The 25,041-nt window shown below is 41.6% G+C and overlaps 1 protein-coding gene across 3 annotated transcripts in view; it reads right to left on the bottom strand.

The window, feature by feature from the left end:
* Positions 1 to 411: 411 nt before the first annotated feature.
* CBX5 (chromobox 5) overlaps positions 412 to 25,041 on the bottom strand; it is a 36,325-nt gene continuing 11,695 nt past the window's right edge. For 2 of the 3 annotated variants that reach the window (XM_082665708.1, XM_082665706.1), the window contains exons 2-5: positions 18,697 to 18,875; positions 13,862 to 14,048; positions 10,735 to 10,835; positions 412 to 9,106 (exon numbers count right to left, since the gene is read on the bottom strand). In XM_082665708.1, coding sequence (XP_082521834.1) covers positions 8,956 to 9,106; positions 10,735 to 10,835; positions 13,862 to 14,048; positions 18,697 to 18,833 — 576 coding nt within the window. In that variant the 5' untranslated portion in view covers positions 18,834 to 18,875 and the 3' untranslated portion in view covers positions 412 to 8,955. Of the gene's footprint in view, positions 9,107 to 10,734; positions 10,836 to 13,861; positions 14,049 to 18,696; positions 18,876 to 20,433; positions 20,539 to 20,674; positions 20,694 to 25,041 lie in introns of those variants that run through there. The other variant, XM_082665707.1, reaches the window with a different exon arrangement.

Raw genomic sequence — 25,041 nt, forward strand, 5'->3', positions numbered from 1 at the left:
TATTGGGATTTTCAAACCTGATTCAGATTGTTTGTCCATGTGGTGTTCCACAAATTCTAATAACTAGGGGCTGACTTTTCTAGGGGTCCCCTGGGTTCCTAAGGGTTAATGTTTATTCTCTGAGCCATTTCGAGGAGACACCAGCTCCAAGACCAGGAAGGCATACAGTCTGAAGGGGTTACCGGAAGGAGCAGGGAACAGGATACACGTTCTCTTATTCCCTCAGGCTTGCGCCACCCTGTGGCTATCTGCGCGAAGTCAGAGACCGACAATCCTTAGAAAAAAGCCCTTGCTCTCCAAGCCTCCCAGCTCTGTCACAAACGCATGCGCAGCCACTGGATGACATTTGGGGCCCAAATTAACGAAAGAGTGTAAGACCCAGACTTTGGAAACCACCACTCAGTATCCGTATTTGAAAAGCAACCATTTATTAGAACCAATACAAGAGTATGAAAAGAGGGAAAAGAGGAGAGTGGAAGAGGGGGAGAGAATGAGGTCTGCATCAGATGTCAGTTGTGGAAACACATAAATTGCCTACTTTTAAACATTTACATTTAAAAGGCGAACATATATATATATATATATATATCACTTATCCTAAAAAAAAAAAATCAAAAGCAGACATGTTTGGCTGAAATAAAACCCAGAAACACAACCAAAACTCCCCCACAAACCAAAAAGGTCCATAGAGAATTCAATTTCCCATTTTTCCATTCAGAAATCTGGCTACAAAGTGTGATCTGTTTTGCTACTCAGGATGGCACCGAGTGCTGAAAGAAACCCAGCCTCTGGAATCTCTCAGATCCCATCCTGTGGGAAGGGGTGAGAAGGCCTGTGGCCGTGGGCAAATCAACTCCTGGCTACTTGGCAGGATGGCAGACCGTGCTCTCTCCATCCTCCAGGACTCCACAGAACCGCCTGGTGCCGCCAGTGCAGTCAACAGAGGAGCAGAGTCCACTAAACAATGAGAACCAGAATGTGACCGCAGCAAGGGGCCAGGACCTTGTGCTTTTTCAGGGGTTACACATCTAGGGCCAAGGAGAGGGAAAGGAGAAAGAGCCCTGTTGGGGAGAGGAGCCAGCCGAGCCCCTGAACTGAGACGGAGAGCAAGGCTCTTGGGCCCACACCTGGGCAAATACAAAGTGTCCAAAGCTTTCCCAAACCAGAGGGAAGAAAGGTCAAAGTCAGGTTCAGACAGTGGACACCGAGAAAGAGATGACAGATGCTGAATACAGTGAACTGGATGAAGCTTTCAGGAGCATCACTGCCCGATTCTGAGTGTTAAGCTTATCTCTAGAAAAAAATTTTCCAACATGTGGCTCTTTTTTGGTGGGGGATGGAAGAAGTGGTTATGCTTACTGAACCAGCTGGTTCCTATGGGGAGGCAAAGGCTCGGGTACAGATACCACGAAGGGGTGAAGTGACCCAGCCGTCCTGGGATCGGTTCAGGGAGCAGCAAGCCAAGATATAAATCAAACCCACTGTGTGTGCTCTGCTCCCGAGACAACCCAAGTCTGTCCCAAGCCCATGGGGTATGGGACCTTAATTCCCAACCAGCAGAGAAAGCAGCAGCAGCATCCCTGATTCCCTAATCCAATGCTCTTGGGTCTCAAACAGGCTCTCTTTGTGGATGCAAGACATAAAATAGACTAAGTGCTTTCCCCCGTAACATCCTAAGTCTGCACTATTAGGACTTCAACATTCATGGAAACACTGTCAACATCTGAACTAGCAGCTTTGATGAGGGGTGGGGGGCAGAGAATTTGCCAAGGTCACTAAGTAGTTCCAACCGTGGGACAGCTCAGTGAGGACAAAAGCCTATGGCAGGCCTAGACCTCGGCTCAGGGCATCCTCCGTCGAGGACCCTAAAGTATTCTAGCAACTTTGATTTACAATGCCTCACAACACCCCTGTGAGGTAGGTCAGTATTATTATCCCCATTTGACAGATGGGGAACTGAGGCATTGAAAGGAGTGACTTGCCCAAGGTCAGCCATTATGAATCAGTTGAGGAGGTTGGCACCATAGTCAGCATCCACTCAATTCTTGTCCATCCCCGGAGCACTTTACATCTTAAGAGTGCACTTGGGAGCAAAAGGAAGCCAGTAGCACACCTCACCCTGCAAACCAGATGAACTCAATCAACCCACAAGTATTAACTGATGGCCCATTATTTATCTAGCACAACGCAAGGAACCTTGAAGAAAGAAGTTGCTTCTGAAAGTCATGTGTTAATGGGTGTCTTGAAAATAAAATTACAGTTTAAACATTAAGGGCATGAATTCTTTTTTTTTTTTTTTTTTGTGGTACGCGGGCCTCTCACTGCTGCGGCCCCTCCCGTCGCAGAGCACAAGCTCCAGACGCGCAGGCTCAGCAGCCATGGCTCACGGGCCCAGCCGCTCCGCGGCATGTGGGATCCTCCCGGGCCGGGGCACGAACCCGCGTCCCCTGCATCGGCAGGCAGACTCCCAACCACTGCGCCACCAGGGAAGCCCAGGGCATGAATTCTTTTGTAAAGAAATACTCACTTTACCTTAAGAGGTGAAGGACTAAGTCACACCAATTTCTCAAAGTTCTATACCGAGTAACCCAAATTCCTAAAATTCAGAGTGAAGCAAGACCACACTCAAGCAGAAAGCTAAGAACAACTTCCTCAGAGGTGGTCTGGGTAGTGCTCTGAGCTCCAAGGTTGGTGGGGAAAGGCCAGCCACTGCGGTGGCAGCAGCAACATTCTCTACAGGCTAAGCTAGGAACCCTAGCACCACCAAACACCCCCTGCTGCTACTCATCCCTCCTCACAATACCCAGGGCCAGCATCTTTCCAATCTTTCTGCCTCAGCTCAACCTCAGGAATTGCAGTATCTTCAAAAACAGTTAAGAATATAGATGGTGACACTTATTCTTCCATTCAGGGAGAGGGTATAAAGTGATCTCTATAACTAGTCAGAAGACACTTGTCATATTCTTACCTCCTGCCAGAGGCATAAATCTTTAACAAAAGAAAGGCAAAAGAAAAAACATGTTCCCCCCTCCTTTGGATTTACACTGGATTCTGGGAGAAATCACTATGACCCTTACCCTAAAACGAAGGGGAAAAAAACTTAAAACCACAGACAGTCCTGGTTTAGAATCAAATCCTAAAGCTCCTGGAAACTGCAAAACAGTGACTCGAGCCTTAAAAGGGCCGTGACATGATGAAACTCTATCTTCTAAGGTCTTCTGGAAGGATCTCCAGGCAGGAAGCCCCTCCTTTCCTCCATACCTACTTGCAGTAGCCAGAGCAACAGGACCCTACGTACCTCAGGAGCTCGAAGAATGATTAATCAACACACACAGTATAATGTTCACCAGGGATGCTCTAGTTCCAGGAAGGACCAACCGTTCCAAGACCTAAATATAAACCTTTTTTCATTGATGGCTGATCACATTGGGTGAGACCAGGTGATGAGAAAGTTCAAGACTGATTAAAGCAGCAGTGACAGTTCAGGTTCAGTCTGTGTTGGAATTTCTCAGAAATCATGACAAACTGGCCACTGGGGCCTGGGTCAACTGTGAGGGTCACACCTGCCAATGCCAGGGGACATCGCCAAATTAAAAAAAAAAGAAAAAAGAAAAAAAGGAGAGGAGAGAGAATGGCAAGAACTTCATTGCATTCAATTTGGCCTAATTTCTTGATAATAGTTTCCTATTAGATTTTCTGATTAATACTGATGGCTCTTACCTAGGCAGTGATAATTAGGTTTTGATCTATTGTGACATTAATGATCACAATCAGTTGACTTTGAAATTGTTTTAATTAATGGTTCTTCCCCTGTCGACTGCCTCCAGTGCAGGTTCTGTCCCTTCCCCCACCACCTTGTTTTAACTCCTTCTCTCACTGACCTCAGAGACAAATATAGCATTGGAGGGTCTCTTTCTTCCCATGAACCAAGATTTTAAACTATCTTAAAATATTTCTCTGACAGAGGAGCAACATGTGATGATGTTAGGTGAAATGAGGACCAGGATAAAAAGCAAGAAAACACGCTCTCAACGAATAGGAAACATTCCATCTTAGAAAACCACCACAGTCAAGCATGATGTTAAAGTGGCAACGACAAGCCTGAAGTAACTCTAAAAAGACGAGATGAGGTAGTTTAAAATCCAAGAAATCCAGCGCAAGCAAAAAGAAACTAGAATTTTTATGAAGCTATCCAAGGAACCTTCACACTTGAGTCAACTTTCAATTATCCAACTCTCAATTATGCAGGCAAAGTAGCATTTTTCCTGTGATCACATGGTCAGAACTAGGACATTTCTTAAGGCCAGACTGTTTCTTCACAGGCCTCACCCTGGACCTCCCTAGGCTGATTAAATCCGAAACTCTGGGTCATGTGTATTTCTGGGAGAGGTTTCCACATAAGTGCCACAAGTCTCTGCTTAGAAATCCCCATCTTGAGGTGTTAAATAAAACTACACTGCCCAGAATAGATGCCCAGGTGTTACCAGATGTGCCCCAAGCCTTTTTTTTTCTTCTTCTTGGCAAATCTTCTGTCATTGGAAAGCATGTCCCTGTTTTAGGCTTCAAGCCAGCCTCATGTTAATTCCTTCAAAAGGGATGAGAAACTGAAAAAGGTGTGAGCAACACTGATGAAGTATCCATAAGGAATACATTTTACAGAACCCACAATACAGCAACAACACGTAACTGGATCTGCAACATAGTTAATACCTTCCACAAGCAAGGATTAACTACCTTTAAATACTTTGGCAGAGCCTCAAATAGGGACTGAAACCAGGGGTTCTCAACCTCCACTCACCTTTCTCTTGTAGTAGCATTTCTAACCAAACCCGTTATCTTTATTTTCTGGAATAAAACAACCCTTTGTTGTGGTCCATCTATGGCCAGTTAGTTCAATTCACCCAAGATCACGTCTTTTCTACACACGAACCTGTTGTCACCCTCCTACTTTAGGGCCACAAACTATACCAACCAGTCAGTTGTCTCTGCCCTCAAATATAAAATGTGTGCCCATTTGTAGCATTTACTACAATGAACTGGTAGTAGTTCATCCCACACCTGTATGAAGATTCTTTGCGGTCAGGGACTGCATCTGTTTGAACTTGGTATCCCCAGGGCCAAAAAACGTCCGTTGAATGAAACGCATGTTGATGTACAGTAAGGTGGCCGGAATGTGGATGGCTCAATAGAAATCCACCATGATTAGTTGGGGGGCAGGCAATTCCGAGCATGTGCTCTTGGGGGCAAGGCTGGTAACATCTCTATTTTTGAAAACTTTTATGATTAGTGGTAAAGCCAAAATGAAACAAATACACTGGGTCCAGACCTTTCCTCTCTCTGACCTGACACAGGTATGCTTGCTTGGTGGTCTAATTACAAAGGTACAGATCTCAACACTCTAAAAACCTAAACCAAAAGGATGGAGCCATGGGTGCAAAATGAGCTTTTCCTTTGACCTAATTTGTGAGAAACCATTTCCACATTTCAAATCTAATGATATAACCCTTCCTGAAGTTCTCAGGTCACTGCGAACTTATTTTAGGCCCTCAAATTTGAACCCTAAAGGCAAAAACAATCACTCCCCAGCCCAAACACGGATCCCTCACTGTACCTTAGGTAAGCTGGGCTACACACAGATCAGACAAAACCACAAGATGAAAATCACAGGCACCTTCCCTGAGGCCAAAGGATTTGGCCTAAAGATAAGGAAATTGGATTGCAGGGAGGCTACAGCACAAGTACGAAGAGTTAAGAAGAATCTAAAACTGCAGGAACTACAGGAAAAAGACCAACTTTTCTTCAACAAAAAAAAGTAGTACGGATATACGGCTGGGGGCCAGCCGAGGACCATAGACTTTCGAGCATTAAGGAACACCACAGGTCCAAATGCTCCTTTGAGCAGATGAAAACCGGACTGCAGGAGGAAAAATGATACGGCTCTCTCCAGGTTAAAAATGGGTGCTTCCATCAGGGCTGACGTTCTCTAACAGCTGATCTTAATGTGAGGGGATCCGCCCAGCCCAGGGCTCAGAAAAGCAGCTATGCTGACCTTGGTAGACTCTGCTGGTCAAAGCTCTGCTACATTCTCTGGAAAGAGAAATCCTTGAATGCTGATTTCAAGAAAAAATTCAGCATTAGAAAGATGTTTTGAAAGAGGACTTAACATAAGAAAAATATACTTTGAGCACCTGAGACCTAGATGTTTAAGAGCGCTTAGCCCAGGGCCACTGACTCTTCTGAGAGGAGAAAGCCCCATGAAAGCAGGTTTCTCTTTGAGGCTGCAATCCTCCAAGGGCCTGGACAGCTACTCAGCACTAACAAATGCCAGAAGAACAGGCAAGCATCCGTCTCCTTTCTGCTGAGGGCTGAGATCAGTATTGGCCTTTGGCTCCCTCTGTTCCTACAGAAGTAGCAGTGGGTAGGCAGGGAGAGAACAAGTTGTTTGGGCAGCACTCAGTACAAGACCATGATTCAGTAAACTGTGGACAGAAAAAGATGAATGGAGCGAAGACTGAAGTATTAAAGGGGTGATGAGTAGTAGACGATACTGGGGGTTTTTGTTAAAAGAAATCTGATTTTGATGAATGCCTTACGTATTACCTACAACCCTGGCAACTATGTGTCCCACGTTTCTCAAGACCAGTCTTAGTACCAAATAATTCGGTTGTGTTCTTTGTCCACAGGCTAGATTTGGGCTCTAAAAATATGGTCACTGTACTTTGCTTACATACCCACTGCTCCTGGGAGACACACTCTGGCTACATGGATAAGCTGTCATTTTCTCCACCTGCCAACTTAAGAGACCCGGATTACCTCCTCAGTGGCTCTGGCCTACTTCTGTCCTATTCTGGTATACCCTAATTGATATCCTTAGTTACTTGTATGAAAAATCTCCTTTCTGACTATCCTTTCTTTCAGATGCCCATCAGATTAAGTACTAACAACTGTCAACTATCCAGCACTTGACCTAGGCCTTTAATTCCTTCAGAGTTAAGGAAGATGGAGATGAAACCCCTACCCACCTGAGGTATGGGTTATGCGTTCTCACCCAATCACATTACCATTCAGAAGGATTTTCCTGGATGGCTGAAACCAAAAGCTTCATTGTTCCAGTCTGTCATGTCACTGCAGCAACAGCTGTCTTCTCAACCGTGCAGTATAATTTTTGACATAATTTATACAACCACACAGAATTCAATCAGCAGCTGAGCAGGGAAGCAATGTTAACAAATGCTATGAATGGGTATATGATTTGCATATTATTCGGCTCATCTGTGGACTGGAGCAATCTCTCCATTCCCCTCGTTACTCTGAATAATCTAGAAATGGTTGAATGCTCCTGGCCAGACAGCTATGTACGTTTTAAAAATCAAAAGCAACCACAAAAACCTCAATGGCTGGTGAACTCCAGAGTTAAGGCTATTTCAAGCATTTATTCTTATCTCCTCAGCTTTGGGCTGGGACAAGGATGCTCAAAACCCTGCTATTTCTTTACTTTTAGTCTTGATTCTCTAGCCCCCTTCAACTACAAGAAAAAAAGGGTAACGAGAAGCAGGGTGTTTCTTGGGGAACAAAGGCAGAGGATATAATCAGAAAAATAATCTCTCAATATAATGGTAAAGCAGGAAGAAGCCAAAAGGGAAGTATTTTGCTGAGTAGGAAGAGGTCGTGTCAACATGCTACTGCCGGGGCCTGTCACTCTCTGAGGTTGATAGTCTTCCATGGAAATGCATTTAAAAAAAAAAAAAGATACAACTAAGAGTTTGAGGGTGGAGAAAGGGAAGAGCGTTAATACTTTGGGGACTCTTGGTGGCAAATCCAGGAGTCATCAAAGCAGGACATTTATGATTATAAACACTATGAATACTTAAAATTGATACTGTGGCCAATGGCTCCCCTCTAAGAATTCCCCACTGAAAATAATGGCATGGAGGGAAACTTGGGTCCACTGAGAAGTGAGGGTCAGGTTTGAAGCCTCTTTGGTAACAGGAATGCTTTGGGAGGCCACAAAAGTTGGCAGGGCTGGAGGGTGCCTAGCACCTTGGCACAAGCAAGCACCAGGCAGTCACTCACACCTACATAAATAGATAATCCAAATGGGAGGGATGGAAGGAAATAATACATATATACCATATGTGATCATAAAGACAATTGTACCCTACCCTGTCATCCTCATGTACTAATAGCTACAAGTCTCCACAGTCAATAATCTTGTCATTTTATGACAGCCTACACCAACTTGCAGAAGCAGAATCAGGGATCGCTGAGAGACAAGGCCAAAAGTCCTGGGGCTAAAAGGAGTGCCTTGACAAATCTGAATGTAAAATTTCAAGCCCTCCAAAGGATGGAGCTATTCTGGGAGGATGGGTGAGGATGAACAACAGAGGGTGGCCCAGAAGACCACACGAGGAACCCTGTATTCTCCTGGGTACAGCTGAATGAGGCTGGGGAAGCCCCAACACGTAGGCAGTTGCTACTGGCTTTTTAAAAAGATGGGCAACATCTTTTCCAACCCAACATCTCAAAACAAAGCCTAGCTGGTCATCAACATGTTCCAACAGCCAAAGAAAGAAACCAAAATTCATCATCATTATAGCAAAATCCCCCACTAAAAAGCGACCAACCCTGAAAAGATCAAGACTCTAAGGTGATTAAAAAGTTATAACTCATCTTGAGGTCACAGGGGAGCAGAAGGAAGAGAGCAGGGCAAAGGAAAAACTGGTGAGAATTACACACAGTATGCAAATGCCTGGTCTTCACAGAGAGACACCTATCATGAATCAGACCGTCAGTTATGTTACAAGAGAACCAATACCGACATTTCTCCTGTGGAGCACAGTGATAAGCACATTTTTTATGGATGTGTTTAGGATAGAAGGGGGTGGGTAGAGGGAGAGGAGGCAGGGAGGTGAATGTATTATGTACAAAGAGAAATGGCAGAGACCACCCCCTCCTTTAGCTCTTTGCTGTTTCTTTCTCTTTGTTTTCCGCATCCTCAGGATATGCATGCCACGTCAGTCTCTCTTCATAAAATGCTATCACAATTTGTGGACATTTAACATTAGCTTCTTTTGCAAGAACCAGGTCTGCTTCATCTGTGTCTTTCCTGGAGAGAAAGAATATGAGACTTCAGAACGAGAGGAAGAGCGAGAGTCTGTCCAAACATAGATTTATGTTATTAAATTATGATTTAGCTGACTTGATTTCCTCTCCATCTTGATTTCAAAGGGAAAAGGATCCTAACAGTTCCACACTTTCAAGGAGAAATTTAAGTAAATGAATCAAACTGTCAGTAAATATCATTTAACCACTACATCAGAAAGAAACAGAAGTCTGCAGCTAGAATAGATCGAAAACAGCAGGCTTCAACAAAAGGCTGAAGACTAAACTACTATATAAATTCTGCTCCCATAATTTTTATTTGTGTGTACGAGCATGTGAATGCACACACGATCAAGCCTACATTCAGCCCTATTGATTATGCACAAATTGCTCAATCCAGTTTCTGCATCATCTGGATCGTGAAACGGTCCTAACCCCCATCTTGTGGCCTTTTTAAACACTCATCCTTTTGGTCAGAACTGTGGATTGGAACAATAAGAAAACAGAAATTTAAGTCATCAAAGAACGTAAAATCTAGTCACTAAAATGAAATGTAGGAATTAGCTGCAAATTTCAAGTACCCAAGTTACACATGCTCTACTCTCCGGTATAACAAAAAAATCTAGCAAGTTCCTTAACTAACCAGGATTCCAAAACAAGAAAAAAAAATTTTAAATTAAAATTCCACTGAGATGTGAGCAAAGACAACTAACTCCTTCTCTAGAAGACAGAGATGTTGAATTCATAGAGGTGAGCATTATGGATGAGAAGAGATGGGGGAAAACACACAGCTCAGAGCAGCTACCCAAATTTGGACAGTGGTCGAAAAAGCTACTTAATATGTGAATGTAAGTCATAAGTCCCATATATGGCTGAGTGGGAAAAGCAGTCAATACAGCTCCTTACTTCAGAGAGAGTATAGTGATTCTTTAAATATAGACTTCTGGGTAATTTACCAGCAAAATTTCGATCAGATAAAATATTAAACCTCTTGACTATACAACTTTTAATGTAATTAGCTTCCTTTGTGGCACTGTAGCACGAACCCTCTATTTAGAGACCAAACTTAAATCACAAGCCCAGAACACTTGGAAACAGAGAGGTAGTGAGGGCCACACCATAAATCACTTAGTCTTTAAGAAACCAAACTGAAGGGAAGTAACCACACTTTCCTTTAAGAGCCATTCCCTCTACCGGATGTTTTAATGCTTTTCTTTAAGATTATTTTTCTCTTTTAGACATTATTCAGTGGTCTTGGTCTTCAACGATGGCAGAAAGCCTCACTCAACTCCTATCCCATGGCCACAGGCTCATGGTGTGACGGTAAATGATTCAGAACTGTGTAAATAAACGGTTAGGTCACATTTATATTGCTTCCTACCTCAATTCTACCATTCTCTGGTATGTGGGCTAATATAATTAGGCTTCATACCAAAGCTTTACAATGTCTTAAATCCATTCTGAACCATAATTCCCATTTAATACTGACAGTTGGTATCAGTTAACAATTTAGATCACTGACGATCAAAATTCTTAGTTGGGGAATACTCAGTCTTCCCTCCCTATCTTCCATACGAACTCAAGCCACTGGTAAGGAAACACAATCGCAGAGTGAGGCCCAATGTCTCTCACCATTTCATTAGGAACATTAAATCGCCACAGGAATCTGTCGCCCCAATGATCTTTTCTGGTTCCAATCCTCTCTCAAAGCCCCGAGCGATATCATTGCTCTGCTATAAACAGAAGATGAAGAAAGGTTACAGCTTGGAGATAAGAGTAAAAAACCTCCCCATTTCTCAGCTCAACAAAGCACAACCTAAGTTAATATCACCGGACACCATTTTTGTCACCCAATTCATAAAGTTCTTAGAACTTAAATACAATACTGGGTCAGCCAGTGACAATGATGCTAAAAGATATTTTTGCAGGAAGATGCAGTTGTCCTTCAAGTATTCCTTCAAAGGGTTAGGAGTGGTCCCTAAAACTGCGTAATATCCCTTAAAATATTCTGGAGTCATCATCTAGTAACTTCTCTAATCCCCTAATCTAATCTTGATATGATAAACAGACTACCCCTAAACTGTTGCTTCTGAGATGATAAACAAGCCCACCTGAACTAAGTCCTTTTTCATTTTATAAACTTCAAATATAGCACCTCTCAATCTTTATTTTCTAGACTTTTAGTTCACCTAACACTGACCAATATTTTTAATACTTCTTTTCACATAGTCATCTATATTTATGAAAGAACAGAGATAAGAATGATTCAAGGCACTACCATAAAATAGAAAACTTCTTTCAGAGCTCACATACTGTAATAACCACACACTTGGGGAAGAGGCCCTGATCTGTGCCTGTCCCCTCCTGATGGAGATAGGTCATCAGCTTTAGAGAGCAGAACTGGACAGTGATTTAAATCAAACTGATAATTCCGTAGGGGATTATCCAAACTTGGTCAAACTGCAATCTAGATAAGGAGCATAGGGTCTGATTCAGGTGTGATGGCACTGGTGAGAGCAAAATGGTGAAATTTTATACAAACCAGGTAATTTTAAAAACCTCATTATGGAGGATAATGCCACTTATCTAGTGGCAACACAAAAAAAGATTCAGAAAGACTGCCTAAGTGAACGAAATCTCTGATTTTCATGATAAAATCTCTTTGATCTGACATTCACCTTGCTTTCTTCTGAGAGATACATTCAGCATCCAGGTGGTCCCCAAAGATACCAGAACCCACACTGGGAAGGAAATTCCATGCATGAATCAGGGGACATACAGACTCAAAAGCATAGCCTCTTTTGGGGGTGCTGAAAGGGAGGAGGTTCCCAGATGTGCACACAGCTGCTCACAGCTGGAATGCTGGTGCACAAACCAAGTCGTAAATCGTAGCTGGCGGCTGAAAACAGTTTGCCACATAGGGAGGGAAGGGAAGAAAACTGTTCAAGCTGCTGAAAAGGAGCGAGGTGAGGAAAATGCTAAAATCATTACACAGGCAGTAATCTTACATCAGGCATAACGCCGGCTAACAAAGTTCTTCTGCAGTGGTCTAAAGAAAGAAACGAAATCCCCTCCTGCACCTTTAAGATACACAATCACCTATCTTCCCAGCTGCCTACCTGACAGCCGCCAGCACTGCTGAGAATGCTATGGGCCCCCAGATGAACATTACAATGTAAGGGACACGTGGGGTGGTTCTCAAGGTCAGCAGCAACAGAACCTGGCCTAGGAAAAAAACTCTCTGCACTGGCCAGCGTCTCAAAGCCAGGTCGCTTCTTTTGAAAAGGACAGAAGCCTTAGGTTGAGCCAATACACACTATATGTCACAAATAGCTACAGAAGTCTTATCCTGCGTTATTTTTTGGTCTTTTTACTTAGCTAGAAAATGAATCAAATGACAAGAGCCAGAATACAAAGGGCTAAAAAAAAAGGAAAGAAACAAGTCCTAGCTCCTTAGAGAAGGGAAGGCATTCTCAAATTATTTACCAGTACACTGTATCACAATGATATACACACCTCACCAGAATAGGGCAGTTTTGAAAATAAGACTGTAAAACATAAAATTAACTAGGGAAACAAATAAGGAGACAAACAAAAACCTAGAGTCCACTTCCACTGGCAGCCTCCAATCTTTCACTCTTATTTCAATTCTTTTTGGAAAGCTGGTCTCCCATTTTCTTTCCTCGGGAGACCAGGAATCACTTGTGTTAAGTCTCTAGAAAATACTGATGCCTAGGTCTGACCCACAGAAATCTGAATTTAATTGGTCTGGGGTGCATCTTGGGCACTGGAGATTTTTGAAGCAACCCCCCAGTCCCCTGCCATGATCCTAATGTGCAGCCAGGGCTGAGAACTGATGCTCTAGAAAGATGGGTATCCAAGGAGAATGAAGATAAATAAGGATGCTTATGGCAGTGATGCTAGAAGATTCAGAAGCAGACTTACGCTTTTATTTTATTAAACTTTAAGGGTACAGTACATCCTTCACCACAAAAGGCTTCACAACCTTGAAATAAATGAAAGGAATGGAAGCTGAGGGGTGGGGTATGTGTATATGTGTGCCCAGAGGGAAAAGATATAGACGAAAAAAGGAGAGAGGCAATAACTGCTTATGGCTAGTTACTTGAGAGCTAAAATTCAGAAGAATTAAGGCAACTGAATCAAACCAAAATTTCATAAACACACTTTTCCAAACTGAACAATAAAAGGATTCAAAAGGAAGATGAAAATTTATTTGGAGTATGTAAAAATATAATAGGATAAAAAGAGAATATACATGCCACTGAACTGTTCACTTTAAAATGGTTAATTGTATTTTATGTGGATTTCACCTTAATTAAAAAAAGAAAGAATATAAAGGGTTGAAAGTAAGTGCTACCTTTGGAACAAAAGAAAAGTGAAGCTTTTTAAAAGCTTCTTTATATCCTTAAAAAAATTCACCAAAGACTCTCCCTCTCTAAGATAATTAGCCACTTATTCTTGGATAAGGCACAGAGTAGCTGAACGTTTTATGGGATTTATTTTTGCCACCCTAACGCAATTCAGCGAACACATATTACGTTTCTCACTCATCCAGGAGGGGGCGCTGTGGTCGATCAACATGTCTCCCTGGAAGCTCTTTTGTTCAACGATTTACCCTGCAGGCCATCCTTAGAACAGAAATAACCAAAATAATGCCCTTGTTTTGGAAGGAGGGGGATTGGGGGAGGCAGAATAATAGTTTGCGGGGGGGGGGGGGGGAAGGAGAAATAAAGCTTACCTCTCTCTTTTTTTTGGATTTGATATCATCAGCACTGTTTGAGAAATTGGATTTCCTCTTGTTACCTTCTGACTTCTCCCTGGGTTTGTTATTTTCACCCTCCTTCATCTTCTTATACTTTTTCATAAACTCAGAAATTAGCTCAGGGCAATCCAAGTTTTTCTCGGGTTCCCAAGTATTGTGCTCCCTGGGCAAAAAGAATGGAGAAAAAAGGAAAGAAATGAGGGGGGCGGGGAGGAGAGGGAATCCAATGCCTTTATTTTAAAGACGACAAGTAGGCAAAAAGGAAAGAACCTTGGCTTAAAGGAGATAACAAATTTGATCCTAGGAATCTAACCAAGAGAAAAAATATATCCACAAAAAAAAACTTGCACACAATTACTTATAGCAGCATTTTAACAGCCAAAGACAGAAAACAATTCAAATGTCTATCAATTGGTGAATAGATAAACAAAATGTGGTATATCCAGACAATGGAATACTATTTAGCAACAAAAAGAAACATAATATTAATATATGCTACAACATGGAAGAACCTCAAGAACATGCTAAGTGGGCTTCCCTGGTGGCGCAGTGGTTAGGAATACGCCTGCCAATGCAGGGGACACAGGCTAGAGCCCTGGTCTGGGAAGATCCCACAGGCTGTGGAGCAACTAAGCTCGTGCGCCACAACTACTGAGCCCGAACTCTACAGCCCGTGAGCCACAACTACTGAGCCTGCGTGCTACAACTACTGAAGCCTGCACGCCTAGAGCCTGTGCTCCGCAACAAGAGAAGCCACCGCAATGAGAGGCCTGCGCACCACAAGGAAGAGTAGCCCCCCCTCACCGCAACTAGAGAAAGCCTGCGCATAGCAACGAAGATCCAACGCAGCCAAAAATAAATAAATTTATATATATATGTATATATATAAAGAACATGCTAAGTGAAAGGAAACAGATGCAAAAGACTATACATTGTCTGATTCCATTTACATGAAACCTCTAGGAAAAAGACAAATTTAAAAACAGAAAGCAGAACAGTGGTTCCCTGTGGCTAGGGCTTGGGATTACATACAAATATTTAGATTCAAGGGAATTCTGGGAGGTTACAGAAATGTTCTAAAACTGGAGCATGCTGATGGTTGCATACTCTGTAAATTTACTAAAAATCACTGAATTTTATACTTTCAATAAATAAATCCTATGGTATGTAACTTATACCTCAATAAAGCTGTTAAACACTCAAATATAAGTTCTGCTTTGTAAGTAGCAAAATAATGTGATTTCATACATATAATCATCTATGCAAATGCTGAAGAGAAGACAACCTAATTCTAAATGCACTCCAGTTTATACTGTCTTAAATATGTTACTTATATTTTGAAGAAATTCCAACAAGTTATTAGAAGATTAAAATAATTAGAAAAGAGGTAGTAAGGGCTTAAATCATTAGAATACAGACGAATCATAAAAAGGAAAAGACTCAAAACTGGAATTTGGAGTGCATTAATTCAATGCTCTGGATTCAACCTATCGTTACTAGGTATACATTTTTCAAAATACATTTTTATATTAATAAGCAAAAACAATCCAAATTAAAAAAATTGTGTCTAATTAAACTTGGATCAAGGGAGTCCTACTATGAGGAAAACAAATAGTTGGTATTCACAAAGTTGTTCTCTGTATCCCCAGCATAGGTTTTAGAAAAGCAAACCAACTACCATCTGCAGTTTATGGAATCAAAGCAAGAAATGTCTCTACACGGGAAAAACTAGACCAGGCATCCTCTTCACTCCTAGCCAGTGGCAGAGGTTCTTTTGGTTATATAGTAAAAATTAGCTACATTAAGATATATCTGTAAATATATCATAGCAGTTTCTATAATCCCTTCATTGACTGAGGAAAATTTTTTTACGTTTATGCACCATTCATTTTAGATCCTTCATTGTTTTTGTTTTTTGAATAAGGTAGCTTTAAATTGGAATGGTTTGAACACATGCCATAATAACTAAGTAGCAGAATGATGGGAAAATCTGAGATATTTACTCTAGACTTCAACTTTCTGCAAAAACAGCTTAAGAATGAAACAAAATTTATTTCTAAAACATTTGAGCCAAAACCGGAAAAGCCTCTTCCTCATAGCTCTTCTTTCAGCAAAAAAAAAAAAAAAAAAAAACCAAAACAATTTCCTCATACAATAACTTTCTCCTAAATCCACAGTATATGTAAGTTTACTATCCCAGGAGAAATTAAGGCACGAAAATCAAGAGACATGCCAACACTGTAGCATAATAAGTAAGCAGATGCAGAGGTAGGAGAGAATCTCTGTTGCTAGCAAGGAAAGCCAGTCTTCTAATGAGATTATCCCTTTTCCTACCATATTGGTATTGTTGTTTCTACATCAATCAATTTTCACCCAAAAGATAGCACCGTATAATTTATAAAGAATCTGGGTTTTAGCGCCAAAGAAATCTGATGCTGGGTCCTTGTTTCAGCACGTACCAGTTCTGTTATCTTTGGCAAACAACTAATTTCCTCATATGTAAACTGAAAATACCTCTAAAGGCTGTTATGAGAATTAAAGAGAACACATGAGGTAGAATATGACCACTGCCTAGTAAACAGTAGGTACTTAGTTGTAGACAGTGCTGAAGGGGCACAATCTGTTCCGGTCTTTAATGATAAACTCTGGATATTTCTGACAAAGTAAGGACAAATGTTTAATCTGGGACTTCCTTGGTGGTCCAGTGGTAAAGAATCCGCCTTCTAATGCAGGGACGCATGTTCGACCCGTGGTGGTCGGGGAACTAAGATCCCACATGCTGCGGGGCAACTAAGCCCGTGCGCCACAACTACTGAGCTCGCACGCCTCAACAAGAGAGCCCGCGTGCCACAAACTACAGAGCCCACATGCTCTGGAGCCCACGCACCACAGCTACAGAGAAGCGCATGCACCCCAATGAAAGACCCGCATGCCCCAACTAAGACCCGACACAGCCAAAAAAAATAAATACTAAAAAAAAAGGTTTAATCCATCTACCCTAAACCTTTTCTTTTCCTCTTTTATGTATGTAAGGTACCAGTAGCTGAATTATATAGTCTTGAAATTCTTCAAAATGCCCAACAATTTCCAGTGGTGATGCACTGGGCCAAATAAACACCCTCAAAGTCTTTAGGTGTATTTTAATTCCTTTCTCATGGTGCTCTAGGCCTCTCAAATTTATAGTTCACGTCTCTAGAAGATGTTGTGATACCACTCCTCTTTAGAAATATGGAGGGAACATTCTGATTGCTGTGCTACCCACATTTAGTGCTGTGTATGTGTGCTACAGATGCTAAGCATCGTGCAGTGCGTAAACTGCCCCACCTAAAACACCAGCAGTGCTCCAGATGAGAAACTTGATTCACACAGTAAAATAACCTTAAATATATTCTGAAGGCTCCTGTTCATAACTTTCTCCAAAGGTACTGGCAAAACATTCAATCTTTTATCATATTTAAGTCTCACACTTCAAAGTTGTGATGTTCAGTATGGTAACTACTAGCCACATGTGGCTAATGAGCATTTGAAATGTGGCTGCTATGAACTGAGACGTGCTACAAAATGTAAGATATACATCAGATTTTGAATTCTTAAGCATGAAAAATAATGTAAAATTTTATCAATAACTTTTGTATTAATTAATTTTGAAATAGCATTTTGATGTAGTGTGCTTAATAAAATATATTATTAAAATTAATTCCACTTTTCCTTAATGTAGCCACCATAAAATATGAAATTACATATGTGGCTTGCATTACATTTTTATTGGACAGCACCACTCTGAGGAGCCTAAACCAGTTCCTAAAAGCTCACTGGGGTCACAGAAACCCATTCTTTGTTATCAGGCATCCTGAGAACAGAATTAGTGAGAAATTGAGGCAAAATGCCTAATGATTACACAGCTTCATGTATTTCACTTTTCAAGCTACCTCTCCTATGCTTGTGTGTCTAGTTCTACTTATTCCAAAGGAAAGAATAACCTACTTTAGCACTTCAACATAAAGTCAGTTACTGCCTAATTCTGAATAGTCAACACTTCAGTACCATTCTTAAAGCTCACTGACCTAAAAAGAGGGTTTTATAATAATAAAAGATAAATTGAGAGATAAAGGGATAGATTATATTAAAATGTTAACTGTAGAAACTAGGTGGTGTGTATCTGAGTGTTCACTCAATTTCTTTTGCCTTAGCTGTATGTATATTTGAAATTTTTAAAAATAAATATTGGGGGAAAACTGAGGTCTCAGATTTAAGTCTCTCATTAAGATGAGTGTTTCATCCTAGGACAATCTTGAGGTCCAAGGATCATTATCGAAAGCTATGGGCTATGGGATCAACTACGACTTCTTCTGCTTAAATGTATGTGCTTTAGCTTAGTTACATCCAAAGGAATAGTAACAGCAGCAGTTTATACTTACATTGAGCTTATGTGTCAGGCTCTACACATCTCCCCAATGTCTCTATGATATAGACTATTTCTAATCCCTATTTTATTGAGGAAGAAAAAAGATTAAGGAACTTCACCAATGTCACCCAGCTCGTATCATAAGTGGTAGAGCAAGAATCTAGACCCAGGCAATCTGGTCCCCAGTCTATGCTCCTAACCAGTTCATTATACTGCCTCTCAAAAGCATTCTCATTAGAACATCAGCTCCAAGAAGCAGGAGATTTTGCTTAGTTTATTGCTGTGTCTTCTGACTCTTAGAAAGGAGTGCAAGTGGTGAAAGAAAAAGATGGTGATGGTTCACAGGGAAATGCCTGTGTCTGTGTCCACCTGCGCAGAGTCCCAAAGCCTGAGAGAAGGCACTTACTCGGAAAAGCCTTTCCACTTCAGTAGATACTCCACTTGCCCCTTAACCACACGCCTGTCTAGCACCTTCTCCACGACGTACTCCTCCTCATCCTCTGAAGAAGAACTGTCAGCTGTCCGCTTGGTTTTCTTTCCCATGTCTCACGCTGTTCCACCTGAAGGACTAAGGCCACCGGGTTCCTGCAAATGGGAAGGACAGAAATGGTCAGAATCCATGTGAGCAGTTAAAACTGTCTGTTCTGGATGGGATGCAGGGGGTATAACACAAAGTTGCCATGTACCTTTTTCTTGCATCTTAAAGCATCCTACAGATGAGGCCTAAGAGTTTAATCAAAAATGGGCAGATCCCCACTTTCTCTTCAGCTGACAAGATCAAAATTATTAGATGGCACAATTATCTAACTCCTCTAATTTCAGATTCCATAAGACAAGTAATGTGTGGGATTTTACTCCTAGCTAATTCTATAACTGTTTACAAGTCATAAACTCAAAGACAAGTATGGAAAACCTTCAGTTAAAAGAACCGTGATAGAATTAACACATTTCCCTCCAAGGTTAATAAGGTTTTTTATAAAAATGGAAAAAAAAAAAAGTAATAAGAAAAGCCACCAAAATCTAACTTTCCTCTGCTCTGAGCATCCTGAACAGTCTCTTAGCAGCACAAAAAAAGTCCTGCTCAGGCATCTTTCGCCACATTTTCAGTGACTCAGTACATTTCCCTTAAACAAACTGAGCTTGTCCCTTCTGAGCATCCATCAGCTCACAAAAGCAAGGCTGACATCTCAAACACATTAAGCCTCCCCTTTCATTTGGGGATGGGAGGGAGGCAGGAAGGAGAAAAAGATTTTTGAGTCCTAAAAATCAAAATTAGTCATTGAGTTGTTCAATAATTCTTAAGGCTCAACTAATCCAATTATTAAGGAGGTACACCTCTCCTCTTAACTGGAGTTGACTTTGGGCCAAAGGAAGAAGAGGAGGAAAAAGAAGTCTGGTCCCAGACTCACATCAACATGAAGCCTCAAAACACAGAGGAACCATTCATAGGCCCAAGGAAAGCTGAAGCAAGGCAACACAAATGGAAATTGAGTTAAGCTCAGAAATATGCACAACCAGGGGTACTCAACAGAGAGTCTAGTTTTTTAAATTCCCACAATCATTTTTAAGAATTCTTCCTTAACCATGTTAAATGGTGCCTAGAGTCTGGATTACAGAGTAGCAGGAATTGTTTTCTTAGCTGAACTCTATTTTTATTTTGCTGTAACCTTTAAAGCTTTTTTTCAGCACTAAAAATATTTCCATCCTGATCAGAAGACCACCCCAGGAATAGGGAAGGTCGCTACTGATCTCGGAATTTTGTTCGAGTAGCATAAAAAGTTGCATTTATCAATTTACTTCAAATTAGCAAATTTTAGGGAATTATTCCCAGAATATATAGTTGGAAACCATATCTCCAAAACTTACTAGCAATAGGTCTGCCCACCCAAAAAACTGTTTGTACCCATTACTGCCTCGTAATAAAACTATGTCTTCATTAACATACTTTATTTGGAAGAGGGGGTGGGAGGATGGGGTAATGTAGGTGAGGGGTTTCAAAATAATTTTTCCATGAATTCAGGGGAAAGTCCTAAGCTTCAAGAAAAAAAATCTGATTTATTTAAAATAAAAGCAGCCTCCAACCTCACTAGAGACAGGAAATGTCATATTCCAAGGAGAGTAACCCACCCCCGCCCCCACTCACCTTGGAATTTCCGGGAGCTGAGCAGCTTAGGTCAGAGCGCCAGGGTTAAAACCAGCCCCGGGTTAGATGCATGCAGTGAAGCATTGTGGCTATGGCCTCCCCTGCCTCACAAGGAAAAACAAGGATTTACATATGTGCTCTTCAGTTTGAGGGAGAAAAGAGGAAAATCTACCTTTACACCTTCATGCAAAAGAGGAGCCCCAGAGGCAGCAGATGAATGGGGGTTCTCTCCTTTACCTACCGGATCGCCCCAGTTCTTTCTTTCCCTCTGGGCTAACAGAAGGGGCCTCCCCTCCCAGGTCTGGGGCTTGGCGGGCTGGCAGCTCCCCCGCCCCCACCCAGCTGCCTAGGCGCCACTGCGCAGCTGTCCCAGTCCGTTGCCATGGCAACTGGCAGCCTTACTAGACTAAGGGAGGGGCAGGGGGGAGAGGCAAACGGAAAAGTTAAAAGGCTTAACTTTTCTTTTCAGTGAAGACTGGGTGGAGAAGTTGGAAGGTACCTCCCTTGGCCTCAAGGCTAAGGCATTCAGAGCTCTAGGGAATTGGCGCTTGGATTTTAAACCCAAAACTTGTGCTTATTCCTCTAAGAGCACTGGGAATTAATCAATAGCATTTTAAGATCTAACAGGATTATAGCTCAACTGGGGGGGGGGCGGGAGGCGGGGAAAGGCTAGCTCCTTCTTCAAGATCAGTACAAACTACCCACCCCCTAATCCAGCCCACCAGAAGCACTTTAGACAAGGCCTTTTCTACCATCTGTCACTGAACAGTTAATTAAGATTGCTGGGGTGGGGGTGGGGTGCAGGGACTAACCGGAGAGGGGGAAGGGAAGGATTTCAAAGATGCTATACAACTTCCCCTTTGGGGGGAATTACTGGATACAGAAACAGAATGTAGCGACTTGAAGCACTACCAAAGAACCTTTCAGCTGAAATTATAGGTAGAAAAAAATTTAATTCTTAAGTAGTTTTAAAAAAGAGAAGGGAGGGAGCAGTCCAGTCACAACCATTACTATTAAAACCACTTCTCATTAGTTGTTCTTGTAATGTTATAAAACAAATTTTCAAATAATTACCCACCTGGAACATTAATTATACAGTATAGTAATCTAAAACTTTGTATATTAAGAATCCCTAATACTTGAAAAAAGGAAGACTGAAATAAAGAAAAGAGAATTAAGACTTGCAGTCCCATGAATTCCTTTCTCCTGGCCCTAAGAACATTTCAGAGAGCTCCAAAACTCTGCTCTCTGCTTTACAGATACGGGTCTTTTAGAGATAGAGGCTGCTGCCATAGGAGATTAAGAAAAAGGGACAATCAAAAGCAAAGAACCCGACTGAGGAAAAAAAAGAATGGTGGTTCTTTTACAGTTTAAGGGCTAGAGCCTGGGCCAGATAAAGCATCAAGACTGGTTATTATTTTGGTTATCAAACAGAAGAAACTGTAGGGTGTGAGGGCAAAGTGGACAGTTTTCAACTACGAGGATTTCTTCAACCTTGAATAGACCCATCAGGAAATCTGAGTAAAAACTGCCTTTCTCGATTCTTCCTAACTTTTTAAAACTTTTTGTAGTTAAGGGATATGAAAACAATGCCAAAGGAATTAGATCAGGGTTGTGATTCTGTGATTAACTTGCCATGTGTGATCTTGAGTAAATAAATTTTAGCTCTAACCCCAGAATCACTAAAGTGGGCCAAATAAATCCCCACTGCCTACCACCTAGGGAAAGAGTGAGTTTATGTTGAAACCAAAGGGCTGTTAAGTCCCCCAACGAGAAGCTTTTGTAAAAATATTACAGGGCCTAATACAACAGCAGCAGGAAATATGTGACCTTCCAAATTCCTAAGCCATTAAACCATATCACATGCAGTAACTCCTGCAGTTCAACATGTTAGAGAGCAAGAAAGGAGGAACTGTGTCTTTGTTAACCAGGTGCTGGTAAACTAATAAACCTTCAGAGAAAATGCAGGTAACCCTTTCTCTCAAGGGCAAAATTCTTACTCCTTAAAATTCAGGAAAGCATTGGAGATGGCAGAATGAAAAGACTTAACAGCAATTCTGTAAAGGGATAAAGGACATTTTAGCGAAACCTTTCAGGCGAAACAAGGGAATTCAAGGAGGAAAGGGACAAAAACATTCAGGTGTCCATCCTTCTCCTTAAAACATCAGGAAATAAAGAGCCAGATCAATTCCCTCCTTCCCACTCTTTTAAGAACTGCCTAAAAGGCACATGGCTAAGATCCCTTTCTCTTTGGGAAATGGGTTTTGTAACAGCTGACAAATCAAATTGGGCCTTATGCCAGGAGTCAGAGTCCAACCATAATATTCTGTAAAGAATGGCATGCAATTGTCTTGTAAATCTCCTGGACAGTCACAGACCAGAAGCTGGCAAGGATGACGACATAGTTCTGATGGAATGTGTCTTATCTTAACCTTGAAGTTACAGATCTGCTCAGGAGCAGCAGTAAATGAGAAATGCACTCAGACACCGGAGGGGACATAATTCTCTTTTAGACAGTGCGACCCAGTGTATTAGGGTCAAATGAAACACAGAGTCAGACGGACAATTTAAGGGCTAGAGCCTGGACCAGATAAAGCATCAAGACTGGTGGTTCACACTGAGCTTGGACGGGAGCATTCCAGTGTGAGAAATGAGACATGGCTGGCAGGATGATGGCTTGATTAAGGTAGAATCCCGATACCATGACAGAGAAAGAGAGGCTGAGCCTCTGAGCACAACCTTATTATCCTTATGGAAATCTCCATGGGAAGGGGTGAGCTTCTCAAGTTTCTAGAGTCTTTCAGACATAACAGCTCTCAGCCTTTTCTTGAACATACACAGGAACTCTCTGGTAAAGGCATCAACAACCACAGAATCCAGCAATTTAATGGCCCATCAGATCACGAGAAAGAGCAGGCCCACCAACTCTTCATATCAACGATACAAGGCAAATTCACCTTACAGGCCTCTGAGTGCTGGGGGAAAAACACCTAAACCAGGGATCTGGTGAAAATTCAGCCTTGGACAAACATCAAAGAGCTTTGCGGTCAGGCACAGTCAGAACCCACATTCCAAGTCGATGACAGGAAACTTCTTTAACACATGAATCTTCCAGAAAAAAAAAGGGGGGGGGGGAAGAGGTGAGGAGGTGAAGCAGAAAGAGAGGGACAAAAAAAGCCCCACACATTATACGGGTAAAAGAAAAAAAAAAAAAGGTAAAAACTGCCAGTGCCCAGAAATTACAGAGAAGGCATTACTGAGAGCCGGAGCAATCCAGAAGAACAAGAGACATAAAGATTAGCTGTTTGCATCAACCAGTCAATCCTGGAAACAGAGAACCACCCACATGAGATCCCTGGTATCTGTCTACTCTGTCTAGTTCAGGCTCTGCTCTAGTCCCTCCAGTCACTACTTTTCAATGTCAACTGTCCTGGTGGCTTTTCTTAGATCTCGGTGTAGCACACTGTATTTTCATCACGACTTACGAGCAAAAGCATATATATATATATATTATATATTCTAAGTTTTTCTCTAAGTTTTCTTTGTATTGTTTAAAAAGTAATGAAACCGACGGCTAAGCTGCCTCACTGAACTACCTACTAAACTGACATTAGTCAAACCAAATGTCAAAATGCATAATCAATGAGCTCTTTATTTTAGAGTTTCAATATAAATTTTATAAGCCCACTAAAAAGGCAAAATCTTCTATAAAGAAAGTCATTCTAAAGAGTAGGAAAGGGCGAGGGCATATGCAAAGGTCCCTATCACATATATTAATATGCCACTGATGGGTGACTTCAGTTGGTCTAGGCTTGAGAAACTCCCATTTCTCCCCTAAGGCCCTTGGGGAAAGCTGGTGGCTTATGCGAAGATTAAACTGTCAGCTACAACATTGTCTTCAAGGCATCCTCTTTATAGCTTTATTGCAGCAAATAAAACAGATGAAAAGCAACCAAATTTACAGAACCATTTTAATCTGGTTTGTGTTCTTTGCTCTTTATAGATCTAGAAGTACCAATGGTTTTAGGTTTGTAACACATACAGCATAAAACTAAAATACCCTCTATAAAGATGTTTTCTTCCACTAGATTTATGATTTCCAAAGTATAAGCCATGTGACATTTTAACAAAAACACAGCATAGGGACGGCACATTACAGCTGTCCCGGCTGTCTCAGGTTTTGTTAAATGGGCTGCTAACTATCACTCCACCTCCACCAAAAGCCTATGGGCACCCAACTCAAGAGGAGTTAAAAGCTTTCTAAATGTCTATTTAAGAGACTGGGTTAGGAAAGAGTTGAGGAGGAAGATTAACTGTGGTCGTTAACACCCCTGTCATTAACAAGCCACATACAGAGAACACAAACTTTATTAATAGAGAGGAGTGTGGAAAGAGGAAATGGTTCTCCCTTGGCTAGCAGAAGCTCCAGTTCATGATCCTTCAAAAATCAGGCCAAGGCACTGCTTCAACCAGTCACAGAATTATTCTGGGGGCAAAGTATCCTATTTGTTGATTATCTAAGCCTCCCACTCCAGCGAGCAAGGGAGTAAAGAGCCTTTTGTTCTTTTAGATTAAAACATCTACATTATAAATGGAGATAAAGGGTGC

This window comes from Grampus griseus (assembly GCF_964374135.1).
Source record: "Grampus griseus genome assembly, chromosome: 11".
Taxonomy (NCBI): domain Eukaryota; kingdom Metazoa; phylum Chordata; class Mammalia; order Artiodactyla; family Delphinidae; genus Grampus; species Grampus griseus.